Below are 22,182 nucleotides of genomic sequence, written 5' to 3' on the forward strand. Positions count from 1 at the left end.
TTGCGGCAAAACGGTGGGAGATATCGACTTGAAACCTTCACTATCGTGTTCCTTGATCAATTCTCTATCGTTTGGTATGTATTTCGTTTCCCTAGCTCTACAAATGGCGCGTTGGGAGCGCCGGAAGTCGGCAAGGTCACAGTCGGCGGCAGAAATGGGTGAGACTAAATGCTTACTTCGAAATCTAAGCTGCGTTGCGGCATTGGCGGTTATGTGCGGCGTGTATGCCGCATGATTAGTAAGCGGCGACCACTAAATTAAAAACTCAATAGCTTTGACCTGTTTTCAATGGATAACACTGCATACCAAAAATGTCCATCGCTCTCGTCATAGGATATTTAGATTTAAATAACTAACTTATCTACATCATTGTTTTGAACCAAATTAATACTCAGCCGCGAACGTATAAAGTATAACCCCTTGCCGTTTCGCTCCTGATCAAGCTAGAGCTTCGCGGAAAAAAACGAGCGTGTTGCCCGTGACGAGAGAAAGCCGATGATACCCAATTTTAAGGTCCTAGGTCATCGGTTGACCTTCCAGGTCAGGTCAATGACCCAAAAGGCGGGAAAATTGGGACCTGTTAGAACGTCGTAGTGTGGCTGCTATAGGGTTTTTCGGGGTGCTGATCACGAATATCATGCTAGTTTTGATCACAGATGATGTCTTCATTCATTTAGGCCAGATCGGGTTAGGTCAGGTCAGGTCAACCAGTAGAGGTCCTGCCAGGTATTTGTAGTAGGTGTCAACCACCTCTGACAGCCTCGTAACATGTTACGAAGGCACCAAAACTACTTTGTAAACGTTCATGTGGTTGCTTAATTCGAATTCAGCTCGAAAAAAACTGACCTAGAAACATGTCAAACACGAAAAAGTGAACCGAGGTCACCAAAGGTCAATGACATGACCTGACCTTCAGGTGACCTTGACACCCACCCTAATGCATGGGGGCAACATCATATCACATGTTTGAACGCTTGAAACCACGAAAAGACTGCAAACGCGCTGCTAATGCGAGCCGACATACGCTGAATCGCGGTTCCGGCCAAACATGGTCTCGAAAAGTAGGTCACAGGTCAAAGGTCATTTGGGTCAGGGTCATGAAATTTTCAGGATGGGTGTTAAATTGATCAATGCGAGGGTACTGAAAGTTTCGTCGCGATCAGCCGCTTTTTAAGCGAGTTATTCGCGAAAAACCTTAGGGGGGTTGCATCAACCCCCCCCCCCCCCTGTGCGGGCGAGGTCATGTTTTGATAGCAAGACTGAAACAGACTTTTTTGGGTAGCCAGGAAATCGCATGCCAGAGCCTATTCAAATTCTTTTATCGGCCTTTATATGCACCAGTCGCATACAGGTACGGGATTTAGCATACGATTTCCAGACAATCGAAAGACTGTTTGGAGACAACAAAGGAAGGAATGAGTGAGTTAAGTTGAAAGTATTAATTTGGTTCAAAATGATGATGTAGATAACCTAGTATTTAAAGCTAAATATCTTATGACGAGAGCGGTTGGCATTTTTGGTATGCAGTGTTATTCATTGAGAACCGGTCGGAGCGTTTGAGTCTTTAATTTAGTGGTCGCCGCTTACTAATCATGCGGCATACACGCCGCACATAACCGCCAATGCCGCAACGTAGCTTAGATTTCGAAGTAAGCATTTAGTCCCACCCGCAGAAATTCGAAAAATCAAAATTTAAATTTTTGAAATCTGATTGTATTTTTGGATTTGGGAGGTCCATTTGCTCCCTATAGAAGCTAATATTGCTGCATATTCCCATTGAGGTGACAAGAATTAGCAAAATAGTGGTTCGGGCGCTTTTCAAAAATAGTACCGGACGCTGTTCCTCTTGTGACGTCATAGCTCCGTGACCTGACCTGACCCGGTCAATTTTCTTGCACCACACGATAGCCAATGCTTGCCCCAACATGCATGGGAAGTTTCATCATGATCCATCAAACAATGTGGGTATCACCGGCAGAAAACCTAGGGATTCGGCGCACACGTTTGGTAACTGTCGGCCGGAGGCTGTACCTCTTATGACGTCATAACTCCGTGACCTGACATGACCCGATCAATTTTTTTCGGCAAAAGATGCGCAAAGGTTGCCCCAGAGGGTATTGAAAATTTCAGCCCGCTACGACAAGCCGTTTAGCGTGCACTTCGAAAAAAAACCTCAGGGGGGGGTGATACAACCCCCCCCCCCTAGGCGTTCTAGGGTTAACCCTCGCCCGTAAACGGCGATCTGCCACCTTCGCCCATGCAGGGGGGGGGGGGTTGGTGCGACCCCCCCCCCTTGGCGTTTGAAAACGGAGCGTCGTAGAGCTTAGCGGAAAAGACCAACGGATTGCTCTCGCCGAGATCTCGCGATTGGTGGTATATTTTTTGGTCCTAGGTCAACATTTGACTTACTTTTGACCGGTCAAAGGTCAAATTTTCGGAAAAAATAGACTTTTTTAACTTTCCGCGGCGATTGCGGCAAAACGGTGGAAGATATCGACTTGAAACCTTCACTATCGTGTTTCTTGATCAATTCTCTATCGTTTGGTATGTATTTCGTTTCCCTAGCTCTAAAAATGGCGCGTTGGGAGCGCCGGAAGTCGGCAAGGTCACAGTCGGCGGCAGAAATTCGAAAAATCAAAATTTAAATTTTTGAAATCTGATTGTATTTTTGGATTTGGGAGGTCCATTTGCTCCCTATAGAAGCTAATATTGCTGCATATTCCCATTGAGGTGACAAGAATTAGCAAAATAGTGGTTCGGGCGCTTTTCAAAAATAGTACCGGACGCTGTTCCTCTTGTGACGACATAGCTCCGTGACCTGACCTGACCCGGTCAAGTTTCTTATACCATATGATAGCCAATACTTGCCCCAACATGCATGGGAAGTTTCATCACGATCCATCAACCGATGTCCGTACCACCGGCAGGAAACCTCGGGCGTTGGCACTCAGTTTGTGAAAATCCGGCCGGAGGCTGTTCCCTTTGTGACGTCATAACTCCGTGACCTGACATGACCCGGTCAAATTTTTTTTTTATCAAAAGATGCGCAAGGTTTGCCCCATAAGGTACCCAAAATTTGGCGGCGCTGCGCGCCGCCGTTTTTGCACTATTTCCGAAAAGCCTCAGGGGGGGGGGGGGTTGCACCAACCCCCCCCTACATGGGCGAGGGTTAATAGAACATGTCTAAGCGGATCTCCGCTCAGGAAACAGACAAAAGTGATTCTGTTAGAGTGTAGAATATGGCCCGCTATTCGTGCACTGGCAGCTAAACCTACAAACGAAATTCAAAAGACATCGGCAAACCCATTAATGGTTCCTCCTTTATGTAATCCGCGCTGATACCAATTAGCACGAATTAGTGGCAATCCCGTGTTTTAGTGGTTATGGAATCCGTATAATGACACAGCGGTAGTGAGTCGGAAACAGAAGAGTCACATACTGTAGTGCTTGGCCCATATCGTTATTTCAAACCAGCTGGCAATTACTGGCGAGAGGATGGCTACCTTGATCTGAATAACCATTTTAAATAGGACGCAGCCACATGACAGAAAATACAGTTGGCCAGCGTAAATTTGACAGAGCATGCTGTATTTATGCGGCACTGCAGCCCAGTCTAGCCCCAGATTCAATCACCATAGTGCTGGCGCTGGCCGCCATATTCAGCCTTCAGGTCTCTGGTTTTGTGGGCCAGTGTAGTTGGGTCCAGCGTTGACGACATTTGGAAAATTAGCCATCACAACCCAGTGGCGCCAGAAAGGTGTTTTCGGAACTTTATGCGACATTTTGAAAAGTAACGATATAACTTCAGAGAACTCAACAATCAAACCAGCAATAATGAGCGGTTAGTCGAATACACAGCCATCAATTCGGAGAACTGGCCGACTATACAAGCGCACGATCACGGTCAAATTCTATGACTCACTCGTCTCTCGTTTGCTCGTCTCTCCCCCCCCCCCCCCTCTGGAGCCGCGGTCTGGCCGCACCTGTGCTGGTCTCGATCAGGAGCCGCTGCTCCTGCACCATCCTCTCTGCCTGCTCCAGGCGCTGGCGCAGCTCCTGAGCGTCCCGCCGCGGTGAGTCGGCGCCGACCGTCACCCCAGACGACTCTGGAGCGGACGCAGGGGAGGCCGTGAGCAGGCTGCCTTCACACTAACAGATGGCTTACGCACCATTGTAAATAAGCTTCAGTTTTTATGGCATGCTCCCAAGCAACTACATTACTATGTTAAATTACCGTATTCTGACTCTTTAAACAGATATTTGTCGGTGGCATAGTCGTTAATCTGTACGGCGACAAGGACGGCCGAAGAGCAAGTGTTAAAGGGACCCTCCCACCTTAACATTAGATTTGAGTTGAGATAGCCAAAATGGGGTCCCTGGCTCACAATTACCGGTTTCGGCACTCACAACATCGAGAAATGCCTTAAATCGGAAATATTGAATTTCAAAATTGCAGCATTTTGATTCAGAGGGGCTAATGCATAGGAATACCCCTCTGAATGTGTGACGTCATCGCAGATATCTAACGATTTTTAAATGTTTGACTAAAACGTTTTGTAGCACGCGGTGGTGTAGGCTGCTTTGCGCGCAACAAATGCCGCACTTTCAAATAAAGTCGCTAGGAACAGCGGAGATCCCAAAAAGTAAACAAAAGTAAAAGTCTAATATCTTGAAAACCGGTGAATATTTTTCGATGAAATTTGGTAGATATTCGTTTTTGCTCTTTCTGAACCGAGCGACATCACTTTCATGCCAATTCATTAACTTTTTTGAAGGTGGGAGGGTCCCTTTAACAATTTAACTGAGCCTGGCTCCCTTCGAGCTCCACCATGAACTGAGCCTGGCTGCTTTGTGGCACCCCTTCGGACTGGCCCTGGCTCACCTGGCGCCTCTGAGAGCCGGGTCAGCTTGCTCAGCTGACAGGACACCAGACTGTCGACGGTCTCACTCAGCGGGTCGTACGGCAGGCCGAGCTCCAGAGCGTTCAGCACGTGCGGGTCCCCGCACAGGGTGCAGCCGTCCTCACATGCCACCTGGCAGCCACAGAGGTCACCGAATGTGTCAGTCACAGTCGCACAGCAGGAGGGCTAACGGGAGATCAGACAGAAGCGGTATAGAAGGAAATCATAGACTGCTAGTCAGTGGGCAGTAATTTCCCAGGCTAACTAGAACCGATCACTCCATCCCGTACTGAGACTCAGCAGGTTCCCCTCATATTCTGCTGAGAGGCGACACATCTCCCTCACCTGCTGGGAGGCGGCGACCAGCGCGCGCAGCACGGAGCCCAGCAGAGAGCGCAGTCGCTGCGTCTCCTTCACCATCCGCAGGTGTCGTGCCTCGCAGCCGGCCAGCACGCGTTCGTACGCCTCCTCACGGGCCCTGCGGCGCGGAGCGAGCGGCCGATCATGAGGCAAGGCAGTGGGAACACCAGCTGGTTAAACTCATAGTCCTGGTTGTGCACCTATTGGCGGTCTGTTATGGTCTGAACTTGCCGCCAGTCTTGACCTTTCCGCTTCTCTCTAGGTAAGGTTAGGTTAGGTTGGCTTACCTTAGGTTAGGTTAGCTTATGTTAGATTTGTCGGCGGACTCGACCAAGTCCTCAGTCTCACGTGTGCTGCCCTCTAGCCAGACTCCACGTGAAGGCGCCCCCAGATGGTCCCAGCTCTGCCCTCTGAGGATCCACCTTGTAGCGCCCTCTGCCGTCTCACCGGTCGGCGGCGGCCGGTGTTCGCCATCGCGCCCGGGTGCCGTCCGTGCGGCTGAGCAGACCAGAGATGACCAGACCGGAACGCTCCTGACCCCCGCCGCGACGCTCCCGATCCAGAAGACGATGCGTCCTGCGGCAGGGATGGCGGGGCGCGGTGAGAAGGCGACCGAACGGTGAACACAAAAAGTACAGCCTCCTGAAGCCTTGACCTTCAAGTGGTAGATCCGGGCAATGCCACCAATTTCTTTAATTCTCCCGGCAGCCATCATATCCTTCTGACCAGTCATCGGACAACGGTAATGCTCGTCAGGTATTTTGTGTTAAGGCCTAGCTACACTACCTATGCGTTTTCTGCGTGCGTTTTTTGCGGGTTTGCGTGTTTTGCGTAATATCGATCCAGAAAAAATAGATATTACGTTTTTGTGATGTTTTATCTTTTTTAATATAACAGTTATATAACTTTGGCGCATAACTAATGCACAACTAAGAGTTATATTATTTGTAAGTTTTTTCTTCAACGATATTACGCAAAGAACACACGCAGAAAACGCAAAGTGTAGCCAGTCCTTTACTGACGCTGATCCTCGGACAGCCGGCAGCCGTCCGACGTCACTCACATGTCTTTAAGTCGCTCAGCCTGTCGCTCCTGTTTCTTCAGTTCGTGCTGGTAGTGGGTGGTGCGCTGTTGCAGGAGCGACTGCAGTCGACGCACCTGAAAGAAAACGTGAAGTCTGACACACCAGCTGGGAGACATGGGGTGCCAAACGGACAACCTGATGAGCACGGAACGCCAAGTGGCCCGGCTGCTAGAGGGACTTAACCTTGATGGATCAGCAGCTCAGACACAGTCCCGCAGTGTGTCTCACCCATACGCATCGAGAGTAGCACACTACGTGTGAGAAAGGAAGAAGCTATCCCACACAAAAGACCGCGAGTGAATCGGTCAAGCGGTTGTGGAGATACAAGCTTTGCAAAGGCGCCCCCACAACGGCCGACTGCCAATAATTAGCAATAATCAGCGTCGCGTCCGCACATGGGAGGTATCCCCTTCACCTGTTCGTATATTCTAATGTGGTTGGGTTCAAGTCACAGTCGAGCCCTGCTTTTTTACAACTTTTCTTGAAAACGGCACACCGTGCAGTGACGTTCTATACATCAGTGGAAAGAGCATCAAAAGTTGTATATTATATTAACTTTTCACCTATATATATTACTAACGATAAAAGTTATAGAGGAATAAAGACGCTCCCATTGACTTTCCATGTTAAAAATTTTCATTTTCAAACGAACTTTATTAGAAAAAACGATTTCTGCCAGCTTAACGAAGCATACCAGCATGTACTATGCTCCTTTCTCTACAAGATATGAGAGTTTGGGCGAAATCTATCTCTAAAATTTTGTACAAAGATCGAATGAAAATGTCTCTGCAAAGTCTCGACATCGCCGTCCATTGACTTAACATGGGACACAGCAAAATTCCAACTTTGACCTCGTGCAAAGACACGTTCCGAGATTCTGAGGGGTATACAGCGCACACTGACGTGTACCCAAACGTGTTTGCTATAAAATGCTGGGAAGAAAACCAGCTCTTCCTTGGCTCGTTTTTCCGCTATTGGCGATCGCGCAAAAAGTGTCCAAAACCCCGTTCACTTAACATGGGGAAAATGGAATCGCACGTGCCACGTGCCACGAGATTCTGGCGGGTATACGGCGCACACGAGCGTGTACCTGAACGTGTTTGCCATAAAATGCTGGGAAGAAAACCACCTCCTTCTTGGCTCGTTTTCCCGCTATTAGCGATCGCGCAAAAAGTGTCCAAAACCCCGTTAACTTAACATGGGGAAAATGGAATCGCACGTGCCACGTGCCACGAGGTTTTAAGCGAGTAGCGACCGGTGCCATCAGGTAGATCGCCTCCGGGAGTCCATACACTGAACTTTTTACGAAGATTGTACATTTCGTCTAGGCCCCGGTCAAGATGTCTCGATTCGCTGCCAGACTTGCAAAACATAGCCCGGAGAACGACCGCTCCGGTTGTTTTTCAATAGAAAAACACAATTCTAACGAATAGTGTTTGTCTTTTCAAACAACCTGCGGTTACCAGCATCTGCGATGCTGGGCTCCGCATCGCTGGACCGCAGGTTGTTTGAGCAAGCACCTTTGGAAACGCAGCAAAAACGCCCGCCGCCAAACGAGAGGATGAGCCTTGCACGTGCAGACCGGAGTCGGTGTGCTACGGACTGACGTGCACGGCACCCTATTCGCCGGTCTATAGCGGTGTGCCAAATTTGAGTGCAATCGACCCGGCCGTTTTCGAGATCTGGAAGCGTGACCCTGCACGTGCGCACGTGCAGCCTGGGCCCTAATTGACTTGTGCACGGCACTCTATTCGCCGGTTTCTAGCGATGTACCAAATTTAATCTGAATCGGCCCAGCCGTTTCCAAGATCGGGAAACGACCCCTACACGTGCGCACGTGCAGCTGCACCCCAACCGCGGCACATGAAAATACATACTTACTGACTTGTGCACGGCACCCTACTAACTAGTCTCTAGTGGTATGCCAAATTTGAGCACAGTCGGTCCAACCGTTCTTGAGATATGGAAGCGTCAGCCTGCACGTGCGCACGTGCAAACTGGGTCCCATCTGACTTGTGCACGGCACCCTACTCGCCGAGCCCTAACGGTGTGCCAACTTTGATCACAATCGGCCCAGTCGTTCTCGAGATCTGGAAGCGTCACCCTGCCCGTGCGCACGTGCAGCGGCACCCCAACCGTGACACATGGAAATGCATTGCCGGGTGCGTGCCAACATCCATGCAAAGTACCAGCGCAATCGGCAAACTAACTACAGAGTTATTAGACTTGTTACTGAACTGACTTCTCATCGTTTTGCACGTGGCACGTGCATTAGGGGTCACCCATACGCATCGAGAATAGCACACTACGTGTAAGAAAGGAAGAAGCTATCCCACACAAAAGACCGCGAGTGAATCGGTCCAGTGGTTGCAGAGATATAAGGTTTGTAAAGGCACCCCACAGGCGGCCTACTGCTAATATTTAGCAATAATCAGTGTCGCATCCGCACACGGGAGGTATCTCCGTCACCTGTTCGTATACTCTAATGTGGTTGGGTTCAAGTCACAGTCGAGCCCTGCTTTTTTACAACTTTTCTTAAAAACGGCACATCGTGCAGTGACGTTCTATACATCAGTGGAAAGAGCATCAAAAGTTGTATATTATATTAACTTTTCACCTATATATTTTACTAACGATAAAAGTTATAGAGGAATAAAGACGCTCCTATTGACTTTCCATGTTAAAAATTTTAATTTTCAAATGAACTTTACAAGAAAAAACGATTTCTGCCAGCTTAACGAAGCATACCAGCATGTACTATGCTCCTTTCTCTACAAGATATAAGAGTTTGGGCGAAATCTATCTCTAAAATTTTGTATAAAGATCGAATGAAAATGTCTCTGCAAAGTCTCGACATCGCCGTCCATTGACTTAACATGGAACACAGCAAAATTCCAACTTTGATCTCGTGCAAAGACACGTTCCGAGATTCTGAGGGGTATACAGCGCACACTGGCGTGTACCGGAACGTGTTTGCCATAAAATGCTGGGAAGAAAACCACCTCTTCCTTGGCTCGTTTTCCCGCCATTGGCGATCGCGCAAAAAGTGTCCAAAACCCCGTTGACTTAACATGGGGAAAATGGAATCGCACGTGCCACGTGCCACGAGGTTTTAAGCGAGTAGCGACCGTTGCCATCAGGTAGATCGCCTCCGGGAGCCCATACACTGAACTTTTTACGAAGATTGTACATTTCGTCTAGGCCCCAATCAAGATGTCTCGATTCGCTGCCAGACTTGCAAAACATAGCCCGGAGAACGACCGCTCCGGTTGTTTTTCAATAGAAAAACACAATTCTAACGAATAGTGTTTGTCTTTTCAAACAACCTGCGGTTACAAGTTGCCCCAATTCGCGGCCAGACTTGTAAAACATAGCCCGGAGAACGACCGCTCCGGTTGTTTTTCAATAGAAAAACACAATTCTAACGAATAGTGTTTGTCTTTTCAAACAACCTGTATGGTCATGCTTAGAGGGGTCGGACGTGTTTGAAGGGGCTCTAGTATTTTGTCATTTTTTACCGTAACTAGATTGTGTCACGAGCTGAAAATAATATAGCGTGGTTAGGAATTTAACGTAGAATGTTTAACTGTAATTTATAAAGTTTAATGTTGTGTAACTTGCCAGATATAAGCGTTTGAAAATGGTAAAATTTTGAACTTTAGTTAAAAAAGTATTGTTGTTTGGACTGCTGATCCACGCTTGATTTTTGCCAAAAAAGCTCGTGGATATTAACAACGCGTAACTGCGACTAAAAGCTCCCACGAAATTAAAGCCGGCAATATCGTATTGATATTGCCGTATGGATATATCCATATATGTCGTATGGATATATATGAGCTGATTGCACCGAAGAAATCAACGGGAAGATGCGTTGAATTGCAACTGTATGAAGTCGGCCCATGAGAAGTAATCAAGTTTCTCTTGGGATTGCTATTGTCCGGATGGTGTAGCTTTCTTCGCTCTTCGTTTTGAATATTTGTTCGACATCTTTTACTCCAGTGCAAGATTATGCTCGGCCACTCTTTTCCAAGACTTCATTTAATAACTTGAACTCAAGCGCAATGACCCGGAGATTAACCAGCAAACATGTCACATAGGTACCCTTGCGGCGCATGCAGCCGGGGTGTCGGGAGCGGCTCAGTTCAATGCCACCAATGTAGCCGGTGGTTCCATGGCCGCTGCGCAGTCCTCAACCGGTCGAATTTGGTGCGACTCGCGAAGCTCCACACGGAATGGAGATGCACCACCTGCCAAAATACTCCTGTCGCCCAGCCCTGCGACCCGCAGCGTCCTACCTCCAACGGCGAGAACAGCCCACAGCCGCCTCGCGACGCCTCAACACCAGCCTCCTCGCCGTCACCGACACCGACCAGCCAGCCAGCGCGAGACGCCTCACCACCAGCCTCCTCGCCGTCACCGACACCGACCAGCCAGCCAGCGCGAGACGCCTCACCACCAGCTTCCTCGCCGTCACTGGTTCCGGTCAGCCAGCCACCTCACGACGCCAGAGACCAGCCGTCCACCCAGAGTCCTGCTGAGTGTGTCGCCTGCTCCATTCGCAGCCGCAGGAAGACAACCATCACCTGCGGCTCCTGTAGGCAACTATGGCATACTTCCTGCGCTAAGGTCCCTGCAAGGAAATCCCATCACCTCCCTGTTTGGCATTGTCCTGCATGCCTCGGCCGCGAGTCAGCCCAGCTCTCTGACGCTTTCAACGGAAGAGAGGTTCCAGACACTGGCGTCGTCGAAGGACTGGCAACTCTAAGGAGAAGCACTAAACTAATCTCGCGAATACCTAAAGGCGTAAGGCCCCTGGTGGCCGATGCCCTATGCAGCGCCTTAGAGGATGCCCTTAAGCTACGCACAATCTGCGCGTGGTGGACCTTCCTGTCTTTCGCGTTCTTCGCGCTACGCACACCAGGAAAAGGCGATAATAATGTCAGTGCCGCAGCGAGCATCAGGCAGCAGCTCTCCAGCCCCAACCAAACCATGACACCAAACCTGCTTCCCGAACCACCAACAAATGACTCAGCACGAGAACATCAAAAGCCTGCCACTGACGCCCTGGCCCGTCGGATCCTCGGGAAATGTGCAGATGGCGACATCCGGGCGGCCCTAAGGCTACTGACCTCAGACGATACAGTTGCCGAGCCTGACGCCGAAGTAATCGCCGAGCTAATGCTGAAACACCCAGCAGCTCCCAAGGACGAGCTTCTGCCGCCACCGCCCGCCCCATCAGACCCAGGGCCGCTCACGGTGACGCCGGAGGAGGTGGAGGCCGCTATCAACTCGATGCCTCCGGGATCATCAGCAGGCCTAGACGGCATCAGGCCGCTACATCTACGCCAGCTTATATCCAGGGAGGCGGCTGAGAGCGGCCGCCGTCTTTTGCACTCTTTGACGGTACTCACCAACCTGGTGCTGGCCGGCGAGGTGCCGGATTGTGCCAGGGACGCCCTTTTCAGCGCCTCACTATGCGCACTCAGGAAGAAGAGCGGCGGATTGCGGCCCATTGCAGTCGGGAGCGTCTACCGACGCCTGCCATCCCGCATCGGAGCACGCTTCGTGGCAGACAGCCTTGGTGCCGAACTCCGTCCTGTCCAGCTCGGGGTAGGAACGCCCCTGGGCTGCGAGGCGGCGGTCCATGCAACGCGCAGTTTCATTGAAGCCAGCCGACAGTCAGCTGCTCCACACGTGCTGGTCAAACTTGACGTGTCAAATGCTTTTAACACGGTGCGGCGCGACGTCTTCTTGACCCGCATTAGGGAGCGATGTCCGGAGGTGTACTACCTAGCCTACCAGGCCTACAGCTCACCCAGCCCACTCATCATCGGAGGACAGACCATCGCTTCGGCCTGCGGTGTCCAGCAAGGCGACCCGCTCGGACCGGCCGCGTTTGCTATCGCCATTGACTCCTGTGCCAGAGCAGTGTCAGCACCTCTGAACATCTGGTACTTGGACGATGCAACGCTGGCCGGTCCAGCCAGCGCGGTCGCTGCTGACATCGCAACACTTCCAACAGCGCTGGCAGCCGCTGGTCTCTCACTGAACGCGTCCAAGTGTGAGGTGGCCTTCATTGGCGCTGAAGATTCGGACCACCGCCACGCTGCCATCGGCGCCATCTGCTCTGCGCTGCCTGACGTCAAAGAGACTGAGCTCACAAACCTATCTCTGCTTGGCTCTCCCCTGACCGACGGCAGCATAGGAGCAGCAGGGGAGGCAGCCTCTGCTATGGTGCAACGCCTCTGCACCCGGCTGCGCGAGCTAGACAGCCACACTGCGGTGTTTTTCTTGGCGCACCACGTATCGGCACCGCGTCTGACGTACCTGCTGCGCTCCGCACCGGCGTTCAAAGCCCCACACGTACTCCAGGCTACTGACGAAACGGTGCGCAGCACACTAGAAGCGGTCTGCAACGTGGCCATAAACCCTGCGGCATGGGAGCAGGCGTCGCTTCCAGTGAAGTTCGGCGGCCTGGGCATCCGGTCAGTCGAGGCACTGGCGCTACCAGCGTACATTGCGTCGGTAAACGCAGCACGCCCCCTCATCCGTTCCATCTGTCCGAGTGTGACTGATGAACTCTCAGACACCTTGGAGACCGCAGTCAGCGCGTTCCTTCATCGCACAGGGGTGGACCGACAGCAGCTGCCGGACGGTGAGCTGGTCAGTAGTCAGCGCGCGTGGGACACCGTCGCCTGTACGGTGGTCCAAAGTCGCCTACTGGTACCAGCCAACCAGATCGACCGAGCTCGGCTCATCGCCGCCGGCCAGCCGCACACAGCGGCCTGGATCCAGGCGGTGCCGGTGCCGAGTCTCGGGCTTCACCTCGACGACGAAACCGTCCGCGTCGCTGTGGCCCTGAGACTCGGCGCCCCGGTTTGCGAGCCGCATCGGTGCCGTCTGTGTGCGCGCCCCGTCACCCCGCTGGGACATCATGGCCTCTCCTGCCAGAAAAGTGCGGGTCGCCACTCGCGTCATGCCCACTTGAACGACGTGGTGCGTCGCGCTCTCTCCGGCGCTGGCTTTCCCGCCATTCTGGAGCCAGTCGGCCTCGACCGGGGCGACGGCAGACGACCGGATGGCATCACCGTCTTCCCCTTCCGCGAGGGCAAGTGTCTGACGTGGGACGCGACCTGCGTCGACACTTTCGCCGACCACATAGCGGTGGAGTCCGCACTGAAACCGGGTGCAGCTGCAAGGCAAGCCGAAGAGCGAAAGCGGCAGCGTTATGCGGACCTAGCCAGGAGGTATAGCTTTGTTCCGGTGGCACTGGAGACAACCGGTGTCTATGGTCCAGCCGCCGCCGCTTTCGTCCAGGACCTGGGGAGACGCCTGGCAACCTGCACGGGTGAGCGTCGCGAGACGGAGTGGCTGCGACAGCGGCTGTCCGTGGCCATCGCTCGTGGCAACGCGGCCTCCGTCCTCGCCACCGCTCCCCAATCTGGCATAGAACAAGCAGGCCAAACCCGCAGGGCTGCCTCCAACGCTGGGAACAACCCAGGGACGACGCGCCGGTGGCCGCGGAGCCACGCGGTAACGGCGGCTACGCCATCGGCTAGCTGTGCGCCTGAGGTCGAAACCAGCGGCAAGAGGAGCACAAGAGCCACGCCGCCCAAGGCAGATTCTCCGACTGAGATCAACCTGGGCAACTCGTGCTACCGGCGCGGCCTGGTCAACCTTGGGAACACGTGCTTCATGAACACCGTGCTACAGGCGCTGTTCCATTCAGATCAGCTGCGCGGCGAGGTGCTGGCAGCGCGGCCGTCCCCCTCCCGCCCGCACCTGGCGGCACTACAGCGAGTGTTCGCCTTCCTGGCGTTCTCGGAGCGGCCCGTCTACAGCCCGGGCGAGTTCCAGCGGACCGCTCTGCCGCCCTGTTTTGAGCGGGGCCGGCAGCACGACTGCTCAGAGTTCCTCCGATGCTTTCTGGACGCCTTGCATGAGGAGGAGCGGTCTCCGGCAGCTTCCCCTGCCGCACCGGTCGCGGTCCCGCCGCCAGTCCCTCCAGCTGCTGCCGCCGCATGCACCAGAGACGACTCCAGCGTGCCGGGAGCAGCGGCGATGGAGCGGCCGCGGTCCCGGCGCCGGCACCGTTCCTGCGACACTGCGCGGGCCGGCGGGAGATCGCCGCCGGTGCAGCTCTCTGACCTGGCCAGCGACGATGTGGTGATGGCAGAGCCGGCCGGAGACAGGGCGGAGCGGACTGCCGCGGAGGGGGAGCCCACAGAGTCACCGGACACCGGCGGGACGCAGCAGACTGATCCGGACGGCCAGGCGCAGGGCGAGGTGGTGCGTGAGCACGGTACTGGCGATGCCGGAGCTGAGGAGCCGCCCGCCGGCCTGGTCCGTCGGCTACTGACCGGACGGGCTGAGACTACGTTCACCTGTCTCACGTGCGGCGGCGCTTCGCGCCACGAGAACAGCGTGACGGACCTGCACCTGGCTCTGCCGGAGTCGGTGACACGGTCACTGACGGCAGCCGCCGCGGGCGCCGGGGGAGCCGAAACTGCGCCGGCGTTCGGCCCCGCGCCGCGGCCGGTCGGTTGGCGGGGCACGCCACCGACGGACAACCAGACAGAGATCGAGCTAACCGTATCGCAGCTGCTGCTCGACTACCTGACGCCGGAACGACTGTGCGGTGATAACCAGTATTACTGTACCAAGTGCACCGGCCTGCGGGACGCCGAGCGCCAGCTGCGACTGCTCTCTCCGCCAGCCAACCTGGTCGTCTCCTTGATGAGGTTCGCGGTTGACCGGCGCACCGGTGCACGCCGCAAGGTTCTCACCCCTGTGGAGCTCACCGAGTGGCTGACAGTGCCGCTAGCCACCGGCCCGCCCGCCCAGTACCGGCTGTATGCAGTGATAGTCCACGCGGGCCATTCGCTGGACGCTGGCCACTATTTCTCATTCTGTCGCGCCTCCGGTGGCGGTGGTATTGATGGGATGGACGATACCGGCTGGTGGCGGCTGGACGATACGTCAGCGGTGCCGGTGCCGGCGGCCACCGCGCTGGGCCGGCCGCGCCGCTCCACCGAGGCAGCCTACACGCTGCTGTACCGGCTGACCGATGCAGCGGTGGCGGGGGCGGCGGGCGGCTTGTCGGCGCTGGCTGCCCTGCCTGGCCCCCTGCGAGCTGCCGTGGAACGAGACAACGCCGTCTTCCGACGGGAGCGGCAGAGCCGGACGGCCGGCGCACTGCCGATGGTCCACGACGGACGGCCGCCGCCGGGTGCCGGCTGCGGCGGCGACAGCGGGCCAGGCGTCCCTCGGATGCGTCAGCCGACGACGAGGCGAAGCGGTCCAAGCAGGAGAACGGCCACAACGGCGTCAACGGCCAGGCGGCGCCCCTGATATGCGCCCGCTAAAATAAAGTGCTGTGTAAACTGTAATATGCATATTATGTATTGACTCGTATACCTTGCCAGTACGATCGTGTGAAAATGTTGGTATTTTTATACCTCTTTATTGCGTAGATGCTTGTGTGCGATGGACGTCACCTTATCAATCGAAGATCAGGGAATAAAACAGAGTTTGGACAATCAAAGTCATTATTGATCCAGCAACGCAATCGTACGAAGCCCATTTGAGCGTATGACAGAAATCGGTGCCCATCTAATCGGTGCCTGTATATCCCCAAAACACAAGCAAGCTATCGCCAGAACTCCCCCCTCCCCCCCCCCCCCGAACACTTGGTCCCTGTCTCCGGCGCACCGTCTATATGTTCGATAGCCGTCAAACACAGCACCTACCTCATCCTTGGCCTCAGTCAGGCGTGTTTGTCCGGTACCGATCTGGGCGCTCAGCTGCCGCTGCTGCTCCTGCTGCTGTGCAGAGCGTGACTCCAGCGCACTGCACTGGTCCCGGCACCGCGCCAGACTCGACTGAAACCAGAAAACACGTCACTCCTTTCACTCCTTACCGACCAGTTACCCGGGTTGAGATGATGTCAACAGAAAAACATCGCAAACCAGACATGACAACAGCGAGGTGGTTTCAATACACGTTAGGAGTAAGTGGTAGTGCATTTATGGAGCCCTGGCTTTACTGAGCTCTCTCCGTCCCTTCCAGTCTGTCAAGTCCGTCCCTCTCCTGCCCCCCCCCCCCCAACCTCCAGCTGCTGGCGGTCAGTGTCGGCGCGGTTTAGCCGCAGCTGCAGCTCCTGTCGCTCGCTGAGACCATCCCGTGATGAGCGGAGCAGCCGCCAACACACGTTTACCAGCGCCACTGAGTCGAGCCGGCCCTGGCCCCCGGGCGCCACAACCGCCGGCAGGCCGACCAGCGTCAGCTCCTGCGGCACAGACGGACCGGCATCAGCTCCTGCGGCACAGACGGACCGGCATCGGCTCCTGAGGCACGCAGGTGCCACTGTAACATCGGCGGTCACCAACTCCCGCAGTGCTGTCCAAGACATTCTATTGTTTGATGATCAGCATTATGGACAATGAGTAATTGTAGCATTTCAATATGGTAGCAGGGTCACCGAATAATTGCTTGAAAAATGAAACTTTTGCACATTGCCATTGTTGATGAAAAAGCTTGAAATTAATTCTTCTGCATAACTTTCAACGAAACAGAACTGGTAATGGTTATGCAAATGCATAAAATGGGTATCGGTCAGCTGCATCCAAAATACCTGAGTAAAGGATCCAGTGTGAGTGCTTACCTGAGAGAGATAAGTCACAGCTGCATCAATATTACCAGGATGACAGAATTCATGCTGGTTTGTGTTCGTGCAGGAAGTCATAGTGCGGTCATTTCCTCTATTTCTATGTTGATTTTCCATCCTGGAACAAAATGATTTTTGAAGCAAGATAACTAATAGATCTATGAGCACCCACAATAACCACATGCAGACCTGGGTCCTGTTCAATTGCTCTGCGGCCGCCGCGGCTCCCTTGACTGGGGGCGGAGCCCAACTTCAGTTAGGTTGAACACACTCGCTGCTGCGGGCGCTTCGGCCAGCAACAAGAATGGCACAGTTGTTCTGAACAGAGATGCTAATCAAAATTTTGTGTAATAACTATACAATGGCTTATTCACTTCAATTAGTACCATTTTGAAGCAAGTAGGTATTCCAAAACAGCATCATAAAACCAACCTAAATAATGAGTGAAATCCACAATGTTTTGTCTTATGCATGCATTTTATGTTGAAGTTTCCCTGTGGTCGCCCCCGAGCGACCATGGGAGCCGCAGGAAGAGCTGTGCGATACCCAGGATGCTGCTCTCGCCTGATTGGCTGTCAGCGAAGCTTTGCCTTTTTGACCGCAGACACTTGAACAGGGCCCTGGCAGTAACAAACTCAGCATCATACCCGGTAGTAGGTAGCAGACATGGGCACGGATCCCAGACAACCAATCACGGAAATCGAGCTGGCCATTAGATTGACGGTCTTCAAGCATGAAATGATGGTGGAAAACATGGCTAATAGAAGCCTCTCAATGAACCAACTTTTTTGCATTCCTTCAGATTTAACAGTTCTGAGAAAATCCCTCAAGATCCATCTCAGATTCATGATTCGTGACCATAGATCCAAGATGGATCTTGAGGAATTTTCTCAAAACTGTGAACTCTGAGGGAATGCAAAATAGTTGGTTCATTAAAAGGCATCTATTAGCCATGTTTTCCACCATAATTTCATTCTTAGTCTTAAAAATCACCGATAAGACCAATAATCTAGTGGTCATCTTTATTTTCGTGTTTGGTCGTCTGGGATCCGTGCCCATGTCTGAAAGGTAGTAAAGCAGGCGTCTCACTTATTTTTTTGCAACCAATGAGCGGTGCTGAAGGTTTTAGGCGGTAGGTTTCAGAATTAGGTTGTAGGTTGCAGGTTTTAGGTTGTATGTTAGAGATAAGGTTAGATCAAGTTTAGTTTGGTTTGGTTAGAAAGCATCTCTGGGTATAGCGCCTCCCCTCGGCTGCAAAAAAAAAAACAAGTGACGCCAGCTTTACAACTACTTCATACCCTTGCGCAATTCGCCATGCACTCATGCAGGGAGGCTCTGCCATGTGTGCAGCAAGAGGTCGTATCTATGAAGCCAAGTACCTATGCAAATTTCAACCTCACATCCATGCGGCCCTATCCAATGACAAACTAGTTGTCGCACCAAGCACACCTTGACCCATGTCCCATGAGTAAGGGAGGTGCCCTCCACCCGTCCACCGTCAACAGCGAGAAACTCTGGGCAACACCTCAAAAAATAGTCTATTACTCTCAACCTATCGTCGCTGCTCCCCAGGGCCCAGACTGAAGACCTTTGCCTAGCCCTAGGCTGTATATACTGCCTCGCCTCTCCCCATAGTTAACCCTCGCCCGCACATGTCATTTTCTCATCCTAGAACGCACATGGGGGCCCCCATCCCCTGCGCCATTTCGTTCCTGTTGGAGATAGAGCTTCGCGGTAAAGACCAAAAAGATTCTTTGGGAAGGGACGAATCCAATACCCAGTTTTTTTGGGCTCTGGAAGAAGACGTCGAGGTCTATGTTGTAGCCAAAAACTTCACGAAAAGTAAATTCAGCTTGCCTACAACGCAATTATTTTAATGACCTAGGTTGACCTCGACCCTGACCTTGACATCTGTACATCGTTGAACAACATGTTCCATGATAGGTGGGAGGTAAGACTGGCAAAAAATGCTGAAATCAAGGTGTAAAAAGCTCACAAGGCCCATAGCCAACGCAAGATGTTGAGAATTGGTCATTTGGGTCATGACATGAACTGAAAAACAAGGTCATATCTCCAAAACCAAAAACCACAGAAACATGGAATTTTCAGTGGACATCAAGAAAGGATAGAGGAGCAGCGGTAAAAGTATACATTAAGTCCGAGTGACTGTTAAAAGATAAAGTTTTCATATTCTTACATTATTTGACATCCTGAATCCAAAAATGATACTTATATGTCCTGGAAATAAAAGAAAAACATAATCAAACCTGACCTAACCTTACCTATTTACCTACAACCTACCAACCTACAACCTACAAACCTACAACCTAACCTAACCTAACCTACAAACCTACAACCTAAAACCTACAAACCTACAACCTAACCTAACCTAAAACCTTACCTAAACCTAAAACCTTTTTGCTGTTACATATTTGTATCAACAGCGTCACAATTGTCCACTCGGACCTGATATATACTAATACCGGAGCAGCTATACGAAAAATCAGGCTTCTAGTTTAGAAAATGTGGTAAATAAATACCAAAAATGTTAAGTGCAGAGCAGAAAAAAACTACCTGGGGAGGGGGGGTGGCAACCCCCCCCCCCCCATGTGCGGGCGAGGGTAAGTGTACCGTAAAGTGGGGCTATTTGAGACAGTGGGGCTATTTGAGACAGTATTTAAAATCGCTATAAAATGAAAATCGTTTGATTTTTGTGTGATATTTCTGCACAGGGAGGTGTGGAATCGAGCAGTAAATCGCCTGAGCAAAAAATTAAGCATGAATCTTAAGTGGTTTTTATTTTACAGCAATTTTAAATACTGTCTCAAATTGAAATAGCCCCACTGTCTCAAATAGCCCCACCTTACGGTACCGTTTATATTCCAAGATGTATATTACCCCGTAATGATGTTAAGTTATTTTTTATGAACTAAAACAAAATCAAGAACAAAACGCCTGTTTGACTATCGCCATTTTCCTCCTCCCCTCCTACTGAAGCAGCTTCAAAATGCGCAAAGTGCCATTAAAGTTCCCGCCTCCCGCCAAAAAGAGCATGTCTCTGACGCGTCATAATAATTACCTGTTCGAAATAAATCGCCTGTCCTAAGCAGCGCCAGTTGCCATGGAAACTACACCATAACTGAACCGAAGCAGGCTTATAAAATATAAAAGCTATGTAAACGGGTGAGTATTGAAGCATCCAAGAGCGCAGCATCCAAGGGACGCAACATCCAAAACCTTAGCATCCAGCATTCAAAACGTCCAAATAACATCCAAAACCGACCCAAGGCTATAGAACTCCAGGTAAGGACACCAGCCGTTTGACCTTGAACGCCGCCGGCCGGCCGATGACGTCATTGGAGGCAAGCCGGCTCGGCGGACACACAAGGCGAATGCATAACGGAGGGGCGTTGGAACGTTGCGGGAGCCGGGGAGATATTTTAATGTGGTTGTATACCACCATTGTTATGTTTATTGATCTACAGACTGCATTCTTTTAAACCTCGATGCACTCTAGGCCTGGATGGTTCGTACATTCGTGGAACGATCACCCCGTCCGAAGTCCGTGGTCGAAGCTGTCATAGTATTAAAGACACTAAGACGGGTGCAATAACGGCGATCCGATCCCGTCTCTGGCGAATCTAGAGGGGTCGTAAGAACCCAGGCCGAATCTGACCGTCTATTTTTAGGGAAACGGGGTGGGTGAATTGACAACCGATGGCTTAAGAGATAATGAGAAGAGATCCCGTCGTCGATTGTTGTTTGACAGACAACACATGTTGTACTGGACGTATGACCATCAGAGGTAATGCCTGAACGTAGGCAAGCATAATTGTTCTGTCATACTGTTTAGGAATATAAAATGGTAATGGAGATTATTGAGGATATGATCTCTACATTACAGGAATTCGCTAATTACTACGGCCCATAGGGGCACCGCCGGAGCTGTTGTTTTGCCATCGGTCCCAGGCAACTCCAGGGAGCTGCAGTACCCGGCGGCCAAAGCGGCCCACCTCGTCGACTCGCAGGTCCTGTGGGATTCCGTGATGCTTTAGTGTTTCACCCACAGAAGCACGGGCATAGCAGTAGGATGTGGGGCTAGGTGTCTGTCCACCTCTTCATTGAAAGAACAACGTATACAGCGCCTGGTCCCGCCGAAGCTCGGTATCGACCGTGACTTATTCACAACTGGCGGATCCAGGAAGCGGTCTTGGACACTGCGGGGGCTTACCCCAAAAAGGTTTCTCGGAATTAATTAAAAAAAAAAACTCTGATTTCGATTCCTTGCGCACTGCTGTGCAGTGTGATTAACCAACATTTCCTCAGAAAAGTTGTGAAGTTTTCTTTGATTCTCGAAAAGCGATTTCGGGCGCTGCCAATGTGGGGGAAGACATTTGCCCCAAATGCCTTCCCCTGGATCCGCCAGTGGGTTGCCCCACTCCGAGCTTGACTAAAACCATTTTCAAACCCCACCAGAAACCGATGGTAAGGTGAATTTAAATCCAATAACTCATCTCTGTCTGCCCGCCTAAATATGTATACAACACATGGTATGGCACCCGGCCCTGTCTGAGCTATGAGCCGATCGCGATATTTTCGGCTTTCCCCAAACCAAGCTCGATTAGGAACGTTCTCCTTCCCCACCCGATTGCTGATGTCAATTCAAATTCAATACCTCATCTCTGTCGGCCCGACCATAACCCATTCATTGCACACCGTTCAGCGCCCCGCCCCGCCAGAAGTATCCTAGCGCGCTGAGCAGTTGCCTCCAGCCGCGTCATCGCGAGGCCCCGCGCGGCCCATAAATTAATACATTGCGCGAATAGCCGTGTCGCCCCCCTGAACCGACCCCTTAGGGATGATTCAGAGCATCCAAGAGCGAAACATCCAAAACTGCAACATCCGGAGGGCTGTTCACGGACCCTGTGTGCGGTCGGACCGCACACAGCCTCCAAGCTCCGCCCACTGCGTCCCTACGTCAGCCTTGCGTCACCGCACATAGCGACCGCTGTGGCCGGTCGGGACTGGCCACAGCGGACCGTCCACCGCACGCAGCCGTGACGTCAGAGCCGCCTACCCATCCCCTACCCCCACGCCTGCTGGACGTACCGCACACACCGCACGCAGCAGTGTGCGGTGCCCGTGAACACCCCTCAGGACCACAGCATCCA

The 22,182-nt window shown here is 52.2% G+C and overlaps 1 protein-coding gene across 8 annotated transcripts in view; it reads right to left on the reverse strand.

Moving 5' to 3' along the window:
- The window catches only part of LOC122380082 (afadin- and alpha-actinin-binding protein-like), a 42,777-nt gene extending 22,666 nt beyond the window's left edge, over positions 1–20,111 (reverse strand). For 5 of the 8 annotated variants that reach the window (XR_006256277.1, XM_043362883.1, XM_043362879.1 and 2 more), the window contains exons 1-9: positions 19,910–19,997; positions 17,009–17,129; positions 16,454–16,633; positions 16,095–16,226; positions 6,325–6,419; positions 5,709–5,837; positions 5,247–5,379; positions 4,883–5,033; positions 3,984–4,106 (exon numbers count right to left, since the gene is read on the reverse strand). Coding sequence is in view for 7 of the 8 variants with exons in the window: in XM_043362883.1 (XP_043218818.1) it covers positions 3,984–4,106; positions 4,883–5,033; positions 5,247–5,379; positions 5,709–5,837; positions 6,325–6,419; positions 16,095–16,226; positions 16,454–16,633; positions 17,009–17,128 (1,063 nt within the window). In the remaining variant the exon portion in view is untranslated. Of the gene's footprint in view, positions 1–3,983; positions 4,107–4,882; positions 5,034–5,246; positions 5,380–5,708; positions 5,838–6,324; positions 6,420–16,094; positions 16,227–16,453; positions 16,663–17,008; positions 17,130–19,909; positions 20,001–20,090 lie in introns of those variants that run through there. The other 3 variants (XM_043362880.1, XM_043362884.1, XM_043362885.1) reach the window with 3 other exon arrangements.
- Between the last annotated feature and the right edge of the window lie 2,071 nt (positions 20,112–22,182).

The sequence above is a fragment of the Amphibalanus amphitrite genome, unplaced genomic scaffold, assembly GCF_019059575.1.
Source record: "Amphibalanus amphitrite isolate SeventyFive unplaced genomic scaffold, NRLGWU_Aamphi_draft 000091F_arrow, whole genome shotgun sequence".
NCBI lineage: Eukaryota > Metazoa > Arthropoda > Thecostraca > Balanomorpha > Balanidae > Amphibalanus > Amphibalanus amphitrite.